Below are 15,775 nucleotides of genomic sequence, written 5' to 3' on the forward strand. Positions count from 1 at the left end.
TGTGGGCTTTCCAGAGGGAGGGTCCCTTACAGTGTGACACAAACAAAATCACCGTAGAATAGTTTTCAGTAGTAGCTGAGAGATGTTACTTTTCTTATTGATCTCTTATCGGATCTCCTCTGCTTCTGTCCACACAGGTCCCGATGGCGGGCACCTTTAAATGGAGATGAGTGCTTTTACTGGCGGACCACAGGCTGTTTCTATGGCGACAAGTGCCGCTTCAAACACATACCAGACCAGCAAGGTCGAGACAAGAAGTCTTGGCAACCATGATGTCCCTTATCTTTTCAGCTCCTGCCCGCAAGGCACATCAAAGACGGACGAGGGAACAAGAAAAGCAGCGATCGGTGAGGAAGAGGAGAAGACGGTCCACTTGGAAACACTGACAACTGAATGTTTGTGAAGAAACCTGAGACATGGATCACATGTGATAACCAAAGTCAGAAGATGTGACTCTGAAATAATGAAGGACGTTATGCAGACCCTGATCCGGGGAAGAATAAATCCATTTTAAAGAAAATCTTGTAGCAGAGACAGTCCTCAGTGGAAATGTATTTTTCAAGGCTTCACTTGGATTTCAGAAACAGGAGCTCCTGGTTTGTGCACAGACGCATGTCACAGAGATTTATGGTCCAAATGTTTGGTTGAACCATGTTGGAAACACTTTAGTCCGACAGTGGGACAGATTTTAAAATGAAGTTATTTTCATATCAGTAAAATTAGATTTTGCATATAAAATGTATAAATATTTGCATAAAACAATAAAAACTGATATATGAGACCGTTTATTTTCCCTTACTGTTTGTTGTTTTAGTTTCCAGCTGCTTGCATTTGTTCTTCAGAGAAATTCTCGGGTTTGGGAGTGATGGTTTGATCTTCGCTCTGTGTTATTAAAACAGAAGACAGAGATACAGACGCTCTCATTATGTGTGTTCATGCGTATTAAACTCTTATTTTTCAGTAATGTGAGGCAGAAGAAAGCAATCCCATTGTGAGCTATTTGATTTATTGTTGAGGAGTCTACCAACCACAATCTAAACAGAAGTGGGTTTTCATTTGTTTGTGTTGTCCGAGACCACGTCCTCCTGAACAAGTGCTCTATATGTTAGCTAATTGAGTTTGCCCGGGGCAGAGTGTGCCTGCAGATGGGTTTGAATAGAGATGAAAGGAGCAGCTATGGGTTTATCAGCACCATGAGTGGATCGTTCAGTTTTCCTCCTCTATGTCAGGTTCTTGGTATTCTGTCAGACTTGTTACTAAATTGTTTTTACTTCCATGTACAAAATGTATAAGCTATTTTATTGCTTTCTTAATTAATGCACCTCACCCTGCAAACCGAACCTGCAATTTCATTGGACTTTGTGTTAAAGCTTCCCTTCCACTAATGTAGGTTGTTGACATGAACATCTTTTCATGTGCTACAAAACATTCTGTTTTATGGCTTCGTTCTGCTTGGCTCTACAGCCTTCTTTTACTTTTGATTTAGTTTGGTGACATTTTTCCTCATTTTATTGTATTTTCTTGGCAGCCGGCTATACAAGCATGTTCTTATCAACCCAAAGCACTCTGCTTCTTTTTCAGTTTCAAAAAGACACGTCTCCACTTTCTCTTCCAGCTTTTAGTTTAGGAATCAACTCGTCCTTTGCCAGTATAATCCCTGTTTATGAACATGCTACATCATCCTGTTTTTTGTGGTTGCTGTACTTGCTAAATAGTAAATAGACTGGTTATTATAGCGCACTTTTCTACTCTATCAGAGCACTCAAAATGCTTCATACAATTTGCTTCGTTCACATTTGTTCAGACAAGCACTTTTTTTTCAAAGCGTAAGTGCCTTCTATTCATACACATTTATACTCTGAAGGAAGTGTAAGGATATTTGGCATGCAGACTGAGAGCAGCCAGGCACCAAACCACCAACCTTCTGATGTAGATGACCCGCTCTACATCCTGAGCTACTTGATAACTTTCATTTGATGACACTGTCATCTGAGCAGCTTTTCGCTATACAAATACAGGCCATTTTTACCATAACAGTGTTTTGTGAAAGGTCCAAATAAAACCAGCTGTATTCATATCTGTATAATGTATTCATTTTCATTTCAGTCAGAATCAGAGTCATTAAAAGAACAAGTAAATCTCGGGTGGACAATGACACGTGTAAATGATAATGGTCACGAGCAGCTTCATTAGTAATTAATCCTTTGAGACTGCTAAATGATGGCTTCATATTAAATACACATAATGACTCCTACAGCACATCCATGCTGTCTTTCATCGGTGGCAGAGGAAGAAACCAGAGCTGTGTAGGTGATCATTTCTGGCTGAAATATATCTGCAACACTGCAGGACATCGTTATGAACACAAGAGGACACTCACACACTTCAGCAAAGGAGAGTGAGCGCATTTGTGTGTGTGTGTGTGTGTGTGTGTGTGTGTGTGTTTAGCTCACAGTCACTGAACTGAACTGTAAAAATAACATTTTCAAGATCAGAAGAAATAATTGGTGTGAAGATTAATCTTAGATTTCAGACAAGTATTAGTTACATCTAATGAGTGCAGAGGCTGTACTGATGTGTATCTGTCTTGATACACATGTTGCTCTGTGTTGCTCTGTGTAATGTTAGAAAATAAGCAGTGACAGCTGTAATGCCTTAGTAATGAGCCCACTGTGATCCTTATTACTTAAGAGTCTTTACCTTACAGTACAAAGGTCATTGAGGGGACCTTTGATTTGGTGCTTTCTAAATAAACTTGAACTGAGTTAAACTGAATCCAAAGCATTTAAAAGAATGAACACTTCACAGGCACCAGGTGAAAATTTAAAGGAAAACTCTCCGGTATTGTGTTTCACTTTTCTTTATAGAGTTAAAAACCATCAACAAACAACTTAAACATAAACAATTACAAAGAAAGAACAATACAGTATCCACATCTGAACCAAAGAGTAAAACAGTGAAATGTGGATTATTAAATATTAGGTCTCTCTCCTCCAAGTCTCTGTTAGTACATGACTTAATAATTGATCAACAAATCGATTTACTCTGCCTTACAGAAACCTGGTTGCAGCAGGATGATTATGTTAGTTTAAATGAATCAACACCCCCGAGTCATTCTAACTACCAGAAATCTCGAAGCACAGGCCGGGGGGGGCGGTGTGGCAGCAATTTTTCACACCAGCCTATTAATTAATGAAAGACCAAGACAGACTTTTAATTCATTTGAAAGCCTGATGCTTAGCCTCGTCCACCCCAGCTGTAAAACTCAGAAACCAGTCTTACTTGTTATCATCTATCGTCCACCTGGGCCTTACACAGAGTTTCTGTCTGATTTCTCAGACTTTTTATCTGATTTAGTTCTCAGCTCAGATAAAATAATTATTGTGGGTGATTTTAACATCCATGTAGATGCTAAAAATGACAGCCACAACATGGCATTTAATCTGTTATTAGACTCAATTGGTTTCTCTCAAAATGTAAAAGAACCCACCCACCACCTTAATCACACTCTAGATCTTGTTTTAACATATGGCATAGAAACTGAACATTTAACAGTGTTTCCTGAAAACCCTCTCCTGTCTGATCATTTCCTGATAACATTTACATTTACAATAATTGATTACACAGTGGTGGAGAGTAGACTTTATCACAGTAGATGTCTTTCTGAAAGCGCTGTAACTAAGTTTAAGAATATAATCCACCCACTGTTATCATCTTCAATGCCCTGTACCAACATAGAGCAGAGCAGCTATCTGAACGCTGCTCCAACAGAGGTCGATTATCTTGTTAATAATTTCACCTCCTCACTACGTACGACTCTGAATACTGTAGCTCCTGTGAAAACTAAGGCCTCAAATCAGAAGTACCTGACTCCGTGGTATAATTCTCAAACACGTACCCTAAAGCAGATGACTCGTAATCTGGAGAGGAAATGGCGTGTCACAAATCTAGAGGATCATCATTTAGCCTGGAGAAATAGTTTGCTGCTTTATAAGAAAGCCCTCCGCAAAGCCAGAACATCTTACTATTCATCACTGATTGAAGAAAATAAGAACAACCCAGGTTTCTCTTCAGCACTGTAGCCAGGCTGACAAAAAGTCAGAGCTCTTTTGAGCCAACCATCCCTTTAACGTTAACTAGTAATGACTTCATGAACTTCTTCACAAATAAAATTTTTATCATTAGAGAAAAAATTACCAATAATCATCCCACAGATGTAATATTATCTACAGCTACTCTTAGTACCATTGATGTTAAGTTAGACTCTTTTTCTCTAATTGATCTTTCTGAGTTAACTTCAATAATTACTTCCTCCAAGCCATCAACGTGTCTTTTAGACCCCATTCCTACAAAACTGCTCAAAGAAGTCCTGCCATTAATTAATTCTTCGATCTTAAATATGATCAACCTATCTCTAATGATCGGCTATGTAGCACAGGCCTTCAAGCTGGCTGTAGTTAAACCTTTACTCAAAAAGCCATCTCTAGACCCAGCAGTCTTAGCTAATTATAGGCCAATCTCCAACCTTCCTTTCATATCAAAAATCCTTGAAAGAGTAGTTGTCAAACAGCTAACAGATCATCTGCAGAGGAATGGTTTATTTGAAGAGTTTCAGTCAGGTTTCAGAGCTCATCACAGCACAGAAACAGCTTTAGTGAAGGTTACAAATGATCTTCTTATGGCCTCTGACAGTGGACTCATCTCTGTGCTTGTCCTGCTAGACCTCAGTGCAGCATTCAATACTGTTGACCATAATATCCTATTAGAGCGATTAGAACATGCTGTAGGTATTACAGGTACTGCACTGCAGTGGTTTGTATCATATCTATCTAATAGACTCCAGTTTGTTCATGTAAATGGAGAGTCCTCTTCACACACTGAGGTTAATTATGGAGTTCCACAGGGTTCAGTGCTAGGACCAATTCTGTTTACATTATACATGCTTCCCTTAGGCAGCATCATTAGAAGACATAGCATACATTTTCACTGCTATGCAGATGACACCCAGCTCTATCTGTCCATGAAGCCAGATAACACACACCAATTAGTTAAACTGCAGGAATGTCTTAAAGACATAAAGACCTGGATGGCCGCTAACTTTCTGCTTCTTAATTCAGATAAAACTGAGGTTATTGTACTCGGCCCTGAAAAGCCTAGAAATATGGTATCTAACCAGATTCTTACTCTGGATGGCATTACCTTGGCCTCCAGTAACACTGTGAGGAACCTTGGAGTCATTTTTGACCAGGACATGTCCTTCAATGCACATATTAAACAAATATGTAAGACTGCGTTCTTCCATTTGCGCAACATCTCTAAAATTAGAAATATCCTGTCTCAGAGTGACGCTGAAAAACTAGTTCATGCATTTATTACTTCCAGGCTGGACGACTGTAATTCATTATTATCAGGATGTCCAAAAAACTAGCTGAAAAGCCTTCAGCTAATCCAAAATGCTGCAGCAAGAGTCCTGACAGGGACTAGAAAGAGAGAGCATATTTCTCCTGTTTTGGCTTCCCTTCATTGGCTTCCTGTTAAATCCAGAATTGAATTCAAAATCCTGCTCCTCACATACAAGGTCTTAAATAATCAGGCCCCATCTTATCTTAATGACCTTGTAGTACCATATCACCCTATTAGAGCACTTCGCTCTCGCTCTGCAGGCCTACTTGTTGTTCCTAGAGTATTTAAAAGTAGAATGGGGGGGAGAGCCTTCAGTTTTCAGGCCCCTCTTCTGTGGAACCAGCTTCCAGTTTGGATTCGGGAGACAGACACTATCTCTACTTTTAAGATTAGGCTTCAAACTTTCCTTTTTGCTAAAGCATATAGTTAGGGCTGGACCAGGTGACCCTGAATCCTCCCTTAGTTATGCTGCAATAGACATAGGCTGCCGGGGGACTCCCATGATGCATTGAGTTTTTCCTTTCCAGTCACCTTTTTCACTCACTATGTATTAACAGACCTCTCTGCATTGAATCATATCTGTTATTAACCTCTGTCTCTCTTCCACAGCATGTCTTTTATCCTGTCTTCCTTCTCTCACCCCAACCGGTCGCAGCAGATGGCCGCCCCTCCCTGAGCCTGGTTCTGCCGGAGGTTTCTTCCTGTTAAAAGGGAGTTTTTCCTTCCCACTGTTGCCAAAGTGCTTGCTCATAGGGGGTCATATGATTGTTGGGTTTTTTTCTCTGTATCTATGAAGCGCCTTGAGGCAACTTATGTTGTGATTTGGCGCTATATAAATAAAATTGAATTGAATTGAATTGAATTGAATTGAATTGAATTGAAGTTCTTGCTGAGTCAGCACATACCTGACTTAGTCTTTTCTGTTATGTGTCACCTGTTAATAAACTAATCTACACACGCTGTGGATTTCATCAGGAGGTCCCAGTGCCCTTTGCAGATCATAAGTCCGTCATTGAGCAGGTTCTTAACTGATGAGAGGTACGAACACAGCTTTGAAGAAGAACACTGATGTGGCTCTCAGACCTGCACGGAGCACAGGAACACCCACAAACCCACTGATCTTATTGGTCCTATTGACTGTCAGGCATGTATTTTGTTTTCCTCTTCCTCTTTCTCTCTCAGGTGGCGAGTCTGGCTGGCTTTGTGGTTGCTCCACCTGCAAGTGAAGCCCTCGTGTTAACAGGCTCCAGCTGCCACACCAGTTACCACTTTTTTATTAACCACAGTATTCAGGGGCTGGTTTGAGCTGCAATGTTCTGTATCTGCTGGTTTCATTTTCTGATCCTGTGCTCTGGTTTGCCCCTGGTGAAAAGGTTTATGTAATCTTTGTGGCAAAAGAGAACTGTTGAGCGATCTTAGATGTTGTGGTTGCATCTTAACCGTGCAGTCCTCTAACCGAGGTAGCAGTTTAAACAGAATCAGGATTCATAACAAGGGTTTTAAATATAACTTTTGTGTGATTAAGAACTCAAAAACCCACTGCATTATTTACTCCTTTGCTGAATACTGAATCTTTTAGAAGAGTCATTTAACAGCTTTTTGGAGGCACTGCATTTGTTGGACTTGTTGGATTCAAAACATTGCTAGAGCTTTAGAAAACAATCATCTTCTACCACACTCTACTTGATTTTATAAAGACTTTGCACTAAAGTAACACACTGCAGCAGTGTAGGGTAATGACACTGGGTCCAGGGATTTCATCCTGAAACTTGGCAGTCAGGGTGCTGCTGCCTGTCTCCTGTAACCTTGTGCATGCTTGTGAGACACAGCAAACCTTCTTTCCCACCACATCAATATTTAAACTGCACATCAATATGTGAAATAGCAAGTATTGACGTGGCATCTTAATCTAAACTTCCTACAGAGAAATAACAAGATAACAACACATAACTCACTCTTGATTATAATAACTAAGAATTCAAGGCAGAAAGCAAGGCACATGGCTGTGGGGCTGTGACAGAGCTGGCAGAAGATCTTTAAATATTGTCTGAGTCTAGTCTCTAGTTTATGCAATCCCCAATTTCCCATCAGCTTTGCTGCATCAATTTTAACTTTGCTGGGCACTTTATTACACAGTGATTCTTTCTGTTTTGTTTCCTTTTTGCATTGTTTACCCTCACTTTTACCAGCCACACTACACACAGAAGTGGGGGTAACAAAACATCCCTACTTAAACTTGTTTTAAGGGTTAGCCTAGCTTGCCAAAGCACATTTTTAGTCATTTAAAACTATCAGTATATTAGCTATACCTAGCATACTTTTTAGCCGTCCTATTACTGAACTGTTAGGATTACACTCAGCAGTTATTATTTACCTTCTGGACAAAAAACAGCTCTAAAGAGATTTAAACTGAACTTGAACCCATGAACACAAATTAAATTAAAATCTATTCATGGGCCAGTTTTCAAAATGATCAATGTCATTAATAAAGTCAGGCCTGAAGTTTTCAAAAAGACTCATGTTAAAATGTTTTCTATTGTCCTCAGCAGTTGTATCAGAGGCAGTCCTTTTTTTCTTAAGGTGATATTTTAAGAACATAAAGCTGCATGCAAAGTGTTGTAAGAGAATCACTTCTTTATTTAAGCGCGGGGGTTTACAGGTTTAAAGTCTGTTCATGCATGTTAAGCATGTACAGGGGAAGGAAGACAGCCAGATAACTCTGTTACATTTTCCAACCACAGAGGGCACAGTCTTCAGAGACAGCATCTTCAACACTGGCAGAAATCGTGGCTGGTTTACAACATGTTACATGTTGTGTGATCTACCTGCTGATGGGATTTATGAGACGAGAGGAGCAGCCATGAGTTCAACTGTAGCAGCAACTGGATTGGTTCTCTTCCTTCTCTCGCTGCCAGGTAATTCTGTAATAGTAAGTCAGTCTTGAGGTAGATCACAACTGAACTGTTTTTGATTGTTTTTTACACCACACCATCTGCAGCACAGAGCTGTTAAAGGTTTGCATTTCCAATACTGCAACTGAATACAGATTGTAGAAAAGTTTTTTTTATTTATTGTCTCCACTGCATTTAATGGACAAATACAATTTTCAGGCTGCTTTAACTTAGGTTGAAGTTTCTCAAGAGAAACTAACAGATAAACAGAAAGTGAATTCCCAGCCATTTTTCTTTTCTTTTTTTCTTTGTTTTTTTGAACAAACACATGGTTCCTGGTTCCTAAACATGTTTTGTAAATTATATTGTGAGATAAATTCTAGGCACACAGCGAAATTTGTATGTCACCTGAATAATTTACTACACAATGGCCCTTTCATGCCACTGCAATTTATTTTACATAGACAACATTTGACAACATTTTGTCATATTTCTGTAATGGATGTATTATGCAAATTGTTATATTTGTAATAACAAACCCACAGATACCATTATTATTATCTTGTTTTTGGTTTACTGATTTACTGTTTTGAGTTTAATTCCACCGTCAGGCCGGGGTCTTTCTGTGTGGAGTTTGCATGTTCTCCCCGTGTTTGCGTGGGTTCTCTCCGGGTACTCTGGCTTCCTCCCACAGTCCTAAGACATGGAGTTAGTGGGGATAGGTTAATTGGAAACACTAAATTGCCCATAGGTGTGAATGCGGGAGAATGTGAGTGAATGGTTATCTCTGTCTATGTGTTAGTCCTGCAACAGACCCGCGACCTGTCCAGGGTGTACCCTGCCTCTTGCCGTAAGACAGCTGGTATAGGCTGCAGCCCCCTGCCAGCGAATGGATGGATGTACTTACTGTTTTGACTCATTCTCACAGCCTGCAAAGACTTGTTTTCAAAGAAAAATCACATCATTAACTCACTCAGAAATTGACTGGATGAAGACTTCTGAATGGACATGATCTCGCATATGTAAACAACAAGAACAACAAAAGCAAAAATACCTTCCTAAATACTTAATACCATATACATGATAAAAAATCTCAGGAACAATAAATCTGTGCTGCTTATTCTGAGGAAAGGTTCTCAGAACTTTTACTGAAACAATATATGTTTGTTGTTGTCATTAATCTAGTTTCTGATGTGTTCTGTGTTACAGTGGTACAGAGTCAGAATGATTATGCAGTGACTTACACTTCTACTCAGATCTGTGCTGTAAAAGGATCAACAGTGGTCATAGGCTGCTCCTTCAAACACCCTTCAAGAGTAAATGCGTTAAAAAGAGTTTGGTTCACTAAAGGGAACAATAATAACCCTGAAGATCTGAAAACAGACCCAGCGTATGCAGGTCGAGTGTCGTACAGTTCTCATTGGAAGAGCTGCACTCTGACAATCAGAGACCTGAGAGAGAGTGACTCAGCTGTGTACAAGTTCAGGTTTGAAACAGACTGGGAAGATTTTACTGGTTTACCTGGAGTCACTCTGACTGTCACAGGTAACATTTTTAATTACACATCAGTCAGAAATTGTTATGAACATGACTGTGTGTGTTTGGATATGGATAATAGATGTCTAAGTTTCTGCTCTGATTTTATTTCTTCACATATTCAGCTCTTCAGGTACACGTGGAAACATCATCTAATTCCAACTGGGCAACACTGACTTGTCAGAGCAGTTGTCAACTACACGATCATTCCTCCTACATCTGGTACAAAAATGGACACAAGATTTCTAGTAGAAACCAGTACTGGTATTCAGGCAATCTGAATCCTTCAGATATCTACTCTTGTGCTGTAAGAGGTCATGAAGATTTCCCCTCTCCTTCAGTGTGTGAGTTTATTTCAGTAACATAAAACCATCTCATAGAGTCACTACATACATCTGAATAAAAACAGCCAAACTCACTGTGATTACTTACTTTAATCTGACTTAAAAATCATTTTATGTTTTAGGTGTCCGAGGTGAAACAACTCTGACTGTTACAGGTACTGATGAACACACAGATGGATATTTAGTCAGCTTAACATGTTCTGTGCTTTTTAATGATACATTTTCTAAAGTTTTTGTGAGATTTCATGTTTAGACATCAAGATAATTACTATTTTTTCCCCACGAATTCATTGTTTTAGATCTGAAAATTGAAATCCCTAATCTGTCTCAGTGTGAGAGTGACTGACATCTTATTTATTGTTTCTTGTCCACTGGTCAAGATGTTCAGGTCAGAGGGTCCACTGGACGGCAGTTGTATTGTACCAGGTGTTGTACCAGGTGTAATCATTATGTTTCATCTTATGTCTGGTACAAAAATGGACAACAAGTGAATGGAGCCAGCTCTTCTTCTTATGAAGCGCCATATGACACTTCATACAGCTACCCATATCAAATGTCACATGACAATAAAAACAGCTACTCATGTGCTTTAAAAGGATTTGAGGATTTTCACTCTCCGTTAGTTTGTGAGTTCATATTTAAATAAAAACAGTAAATTTCACTGTAACTATTTCCCAAATCTGACTTAAAAATCATTTTATGTTTCAGGTGTCCGAGGTGATTCATGCAACAGAGTGAATTACAGCAACAGAAGAATCTGTGCATTCAAAGGCTCATCAGTGGACATTTCTTGTACTTACAACAGTTATGAAAGTCCAATCCAGTCAACATCCTGGTTCCGTTCTGGTCGTGGATCTGAGGACCTCACAGAAGACTCCCAGTATGCAGGTCGTGTTGAGGTGACTGAAAGAGAGAGAGGATGCTCCACTCTGAGAATCAGAGACCTGACAGAGAGTGATTCAGCCGAGTATCACTTCAAATTCAAAACACAAAGATTTGAATGGAAGAGTAGTTTACCTGGAACAACTCTGACTGTCACAGGTACTGATCAACACACACTGATGGATATTTAACCTCCTATGACCTGGCATCCACATATGTGGACATCACATTTTCATTTTTTTAGACCAAAATACTCAATTTCACTCTACAAGGGCCTGAAATCCACTTACGAGGACATTATACTGCTACTGTTCTATCGAAATTTTAAATCAATATCTATGTAGCTCTCATTTTTCTTAGAAACAAAAATTAGGTTTAAAAAAATCTTTTAATTCTTTGTTTTTACATTCATCAGGTCCCAATATGCCCAAATATAAAAGAGAAATTAAAAATGCATGCCGTGGAAGAGTTCAGGTCTTAGGAGGTTAATGTGGAACAACTTTATATTCTATCTGCATATTATACTGCACTTTTTTTTTTTTTAAACTTTTGAGGATGTAGAACATGAATGATGGACCTGACCACATATTTACTCTTTTAACACTTTATTTCGATTGCTGTTTCCTCTAATCTCGGCTGCAGCTTTTCAGTTGCCAGCCACACACACAACAACAACAACACCTCAGGTCACGGTACACTGTTTTAAACAGGGGAGGCGTGATGAGCTGATGAAGCTCTGGTATGTCTCTGCCTCCCCTGCAGCTACACCCCAGCCACAGAGGGGTTTCATGTTTACACTTTGAGAGAATGATCATTTTCACAAATTCATCTTGTGAAAATTGAATTTCCTAATCTGACTCCTTCAGTGTGAGAGTGACTGACATCTTATTTATTGTTTCTTGTCCACTGGTCAAGATGTTCAGGTCAGAGGGTCCACTGGACGGCAGTTGTATTGTGTCACCAGGTGTAATCATTATGTATCATCTTATGTCTGGTACAAAAATGGACAACAAGTGAATGGAGCCAGCTCTTCTTCTTATGAAGCGCCATATGACACTTCATACAGCTACCCATATCAAATGTCACATGACAATAAAAACAGCTACTCATGTGCTTTAAAAGGATTTGAGGATTTTCACTCTCCGTTAGTTTGTGAGTTCATATTTAAATAAAAACAGTAAATTTCACTGTAACTATTTCCCAAATCTGACTTAAAAATCATTTTATGTTTCAGGTGTCCGAGGTGATTCATGCAACAGAGTGAATTACAGCAACAGAAGAATCTGTGCATTCAAAGGCTCATCAGTGGACATTTCTTGTACTTACAACAGTTATGAAAGTCCAATCCAGTCAACATCCTGGTTCCGTTCTGGTCGTGGATCTGAGGACCTCAGAGAAGACTCCCAGTATGCAGGTCGTGTTGAGGTGACTGAAAGAGAGAGAGGATGCTCCACTCTGAGAATCAGAGACCTGACAGAGAGTGATTCAGCCGAGTATCACTTCAAATTCAAAACACAAGACTTTGAATGGAAGAGTAGTTTACCTGGAACAACTCTGACTGTCACAGGTACTGATCAACACACACTGATGGATATTTAACCTCCTATGACCTGGCATCCACATATGTGGACATCACATTTTCATTTTTTTAGACCAAAATACTCAATTTCACTCTACAAGGGCCTGAAATCCACTTACGAGGACATTATACTGCTACTGTTCTATCGAAATTTTAAATCAATATCTATGTAGCTCTCATTTTTCTTAGAAACAAAAATTAGGTTTAAAAAAATCTTTTAATTCTTTGTTTTTACATTCATCAGGTCCCAATATGCCCAAATATAAAAGAGAAATTAAAAATGCATGCCGTGGAAGAGTTCAGGTCTTAGGAGGTTAATGTGGAACAACTTTATATTCTATCTGCATATTATACTGCACTTTTTTTTTTTTTTAACTTTTGAGGATGTAGAACATGAATGATGGACCTGACCACATATTTACTCTTTTAACACTTTATTTCGATTGCTGTTTCCTCTAATCTTGGCTGCAGCTTTTCAGTTGCCAGCCACACACACAACAACAACAACACCTCAGGTCACGGTACACTGTTTTAAACAGGGGAGGCGTGATGAGCTGATGAAGCTCTGGTATGTCTCTGCCTCCCCTGCAGCTACACCCCAGCCACAGAGGGGTTTCATGTTTACACTTTGAGAGAATGATCATTTTCACAAATTCATCTTGTGAAAATTGAATTTCCTAATCTGACTCCTTCAGTGTGAGAGTGACTGACATCTTATTTATTGTTTCTTGTCCACTGGTCAAGATGTTCAGGTCAGAGGGTCCACTGGACGACAGTTGGATTGTGTCACCAGGTGTAATCATTATGTATCATCTTATGTCTGGTACAAAAATGGACAACAAGTGAATAGAGCCAGCTCTTCTTCTTATGAAGCGTCATATGACACTTCAATCAGCTACTCATGTGCTTTAAAAGGATTTGAGGATTTTCACTCTCCGTTAGTTTGTGAGTTCACTTTAAGATTTTACCTGAATGAAAACTTTTAATATGGAGGCTTATTAATGGTGTGTTCTTTCTGTCAATAAGCATGTTTTTTTTTATCTCTTAGGTGCCAAAAATCAGTGGTGCAACAGAGTGAATTACAGCAACAGAAGCATCTGTGCAGTCAAAGGCTCATCAGTGGACATTTCTTGTACTTACAACAGTTATGAAAGTCCAATCCAATCAAAGTCCTGGTTCCGTTCTGGTCGTGGATCTGAGGACCTCACAGAAGACTCCCAGTATGCAGGTCGTGTTGAGGTGATTGAAACAGAGAGAGGACGCTCCACTCTGAGAATCAGAGACCTGACAGAGAGTGATTCAGCCGAGTATCACTTCAAATTCAAAACACAAAGATTTGAATGGAAGAGTAGTTTACCTGGAACAACTCTGACTGTCACAGGTACTGATCAACACACTGACACATTTTATTCAGTTCAATTTTACAAACTGAATTGTGTTAAATTGTGCTAAAACCTGTGTAAAGTTTTTAATTATTTACTTGTTGGTGTATTTGTAGTTTGACTGTTTAACAGTGTGAATACTTTTATTTCACACAGCTCTGCAGGTGAAGGTGAGCAGAATAATATCAGTCCATGAGTCTCAGACTGAGGCAGAGCTGAAGTGTGAAAGCAGCTGCAGTCCAGCTGGTCGTCTTTCTTTCGTCTGGTTCAAGAACGGACAGAAAAACACAAAACAGCAAACTTCTACTTATACAGACTGCTTTTATCCTGGAGACAACATCTCCTGTGCTTTCACAGGATACGAGGATTACCGCTCTCCACTAGTGTGTGAGTTCACTTCACGTTTCAGTCACAGACTTTCATCATTCCGACAGATTACAAATAACTTCAAAGTGATGATAGTTGGAGTCAGGTTCACAAAACTGAAGCCTGCATTGATTTACACTAAATGTGTTTGTGAACAGAGGACAGGATACATCAGCTCCTTTCACTGCCCAGCTGTAGGCTACTGCATAGTGAAGATGTCATATACTCTAATGAAAGATGGCAAATGCCAAACAACACAGGAAGGATTTTTGAGCAGGAAATCTGCTTCATGTAAGGAAACAAGGAGCTCTTCCTTTGGAAGTTTGGAAAGATTGTTCATCCTTCTCTCACTGCCAGGCCTATTTCATTTGACTTTTTTTCCTAATTCAGGAACATGATGATTCTGCAGTCACAATATGGATATCAATGTTACCGTTGTGATAAATAAGTGTTTACTAAACTTGAACTAATTACCCATTTCAAACCAAACAATCTATTCTATAAGCTGAGGATATCAAGCAACCATAAACTATAGCCTTCATCATATCATCATTAAATTTGTTTTTGGAAGGCATGATTCATTACTTTAGAAGATACCGTTACCAATGTAATGAGCATTGTGGTACTAGTACCTGTGTGGTAATTTTGAACAAGAGATCAGCAGCAGTGTTCTGACTACACAGAGAGGTCCGGCTGTAGAAAGTTCGTTCTGTGAATTTATGCAACATGAGCAGTAAGACTGAGAAACTCGACTGATCTATACATAACAAGTTTATATGCTGAAGATAACAGATTCAGAAAATGACTGATAATTAAATTGCTTTATTTATTGTGTTTGTTAAAATCAAATCAAACCTAATCAATCTTTATATTCTCTCTTCTAGATGCTCCAAATTTTGCTTCAGTACTGGTGCTGAATAACTCTCATGAGATAATGGAGGGTAGCTCTGTGAATCTGACCTGCAGCAGTGATGCTAACCCAGCAGCTAATTACACCTGGTACAAGGACAAAAAACCAATCAGTGCAGAACAAGAGCTCATCTTCAGATCCATCCAGTCTTCTGACTCTGGAGAGTATCATTGTACCGCTAAGAATGAGCTGGGTCAAAGACAATCTGAAGTCATCTTTATCAATGTGAAATGTGAGTGAAGACAGTTATCTTTGCAGAATTAATAGTTTTAACAGCAATTTTTCTAAAAGTAAACCAGGCCACACCTTACAAACCCCGATACATTAATAGAGTCAGAGTAAATGCTGCAGGTCTAAAACCTTTATCAGTATTCAGTTATAGAAAAGGTTTAATATGTCTCAAATTTTAGGTCAAACAGGAACAGGAATACATGTTTTTTAGTATATTTTCTATTTCTCCTCCAGATCCTCCAAAGCTTGCC

General features: G+C 39.1%; 2 protein-coding genes across 2 annotated transcripts in view; both read left to right on the forward strand.

The window, feature by feature from the left end:
- LOC120730719 (stress-induced-phosphoprotein 1-like) overlaps positions 1-786 on the forward strand; it is a 33,050-nt gene extending 32,264 nt beyond the window's left edge. The window contains exon 16 of the mRNA XM_040027181.1: positions 138-786. Within this exon, the coding sequence (XP_039883115.1) occupies positions 138-273 (136 nt within the window). The 3' untranslated portion in view covers positions 274-786. The remainder of the gene's footprint in view (positions 1-137) is intronic.
- Positions 787-6,813: 6,027 nt separating this feature from the next.
- The window catches only part of LOC120730729, an 89,014-nt gene continuing 80,052 nt past the window's right edge, over positions 6,814-15,775 (forward strand). The window contains exons 1-10 of the mRNA XM_040027187.1: positions 6,814-8,318; positions 9,504-9,839; positions 9,956-10,174; positions 10,297-10,329; positions 10,555-10,800; positions 10,883-11,215; positions 11,972-12,208; positions 12,291-12,623; positions 13,380-13,580; positions 13,684-14,016. Coding sequence (XP_039883121.1) covers positions 8,078-8,318; positions 9,504-9,839; positions 9,956-10,174; positions 10,297-10,329; positions 10,555-10,800; positions 10,883-11,215; positions 11,972-12,208; positions 12,291-12,623; positions 13,380-13,580; positions 13,684-14,016 — 2,512 coding nt within the window. The 5' untranslated portion in view covers positions 6,814-8,077. The remainder of the gene's footprint in view (positions 8,319-9,503; positions 9,840-9,955; positions 10,175-10,296; positions 10,330-10,554; positions 10,801-10,882; positions 11,216-11,971; positions 12,209-12,290; positions 12,624-13,379; positions 13,581-13,683; positions 14,017-15,775) is intronic.

Source organism: Simochromis diagramma, unplaced genomic scaffold, assembly GCF_900408965.1.
Source record: "Simochromis diagramma unplaced genomic scaffold, fSimDia1.1 OVJJ01000362.1, whole genome shotgun sequence".
Classification (NCBI taxonomy): domain Eukaryota; kingdom Metazoa; phylum Chordata; class Actinopteri; order Cichliformes; family Cichlidae; genus Simochromis; species Simochromis diagramma.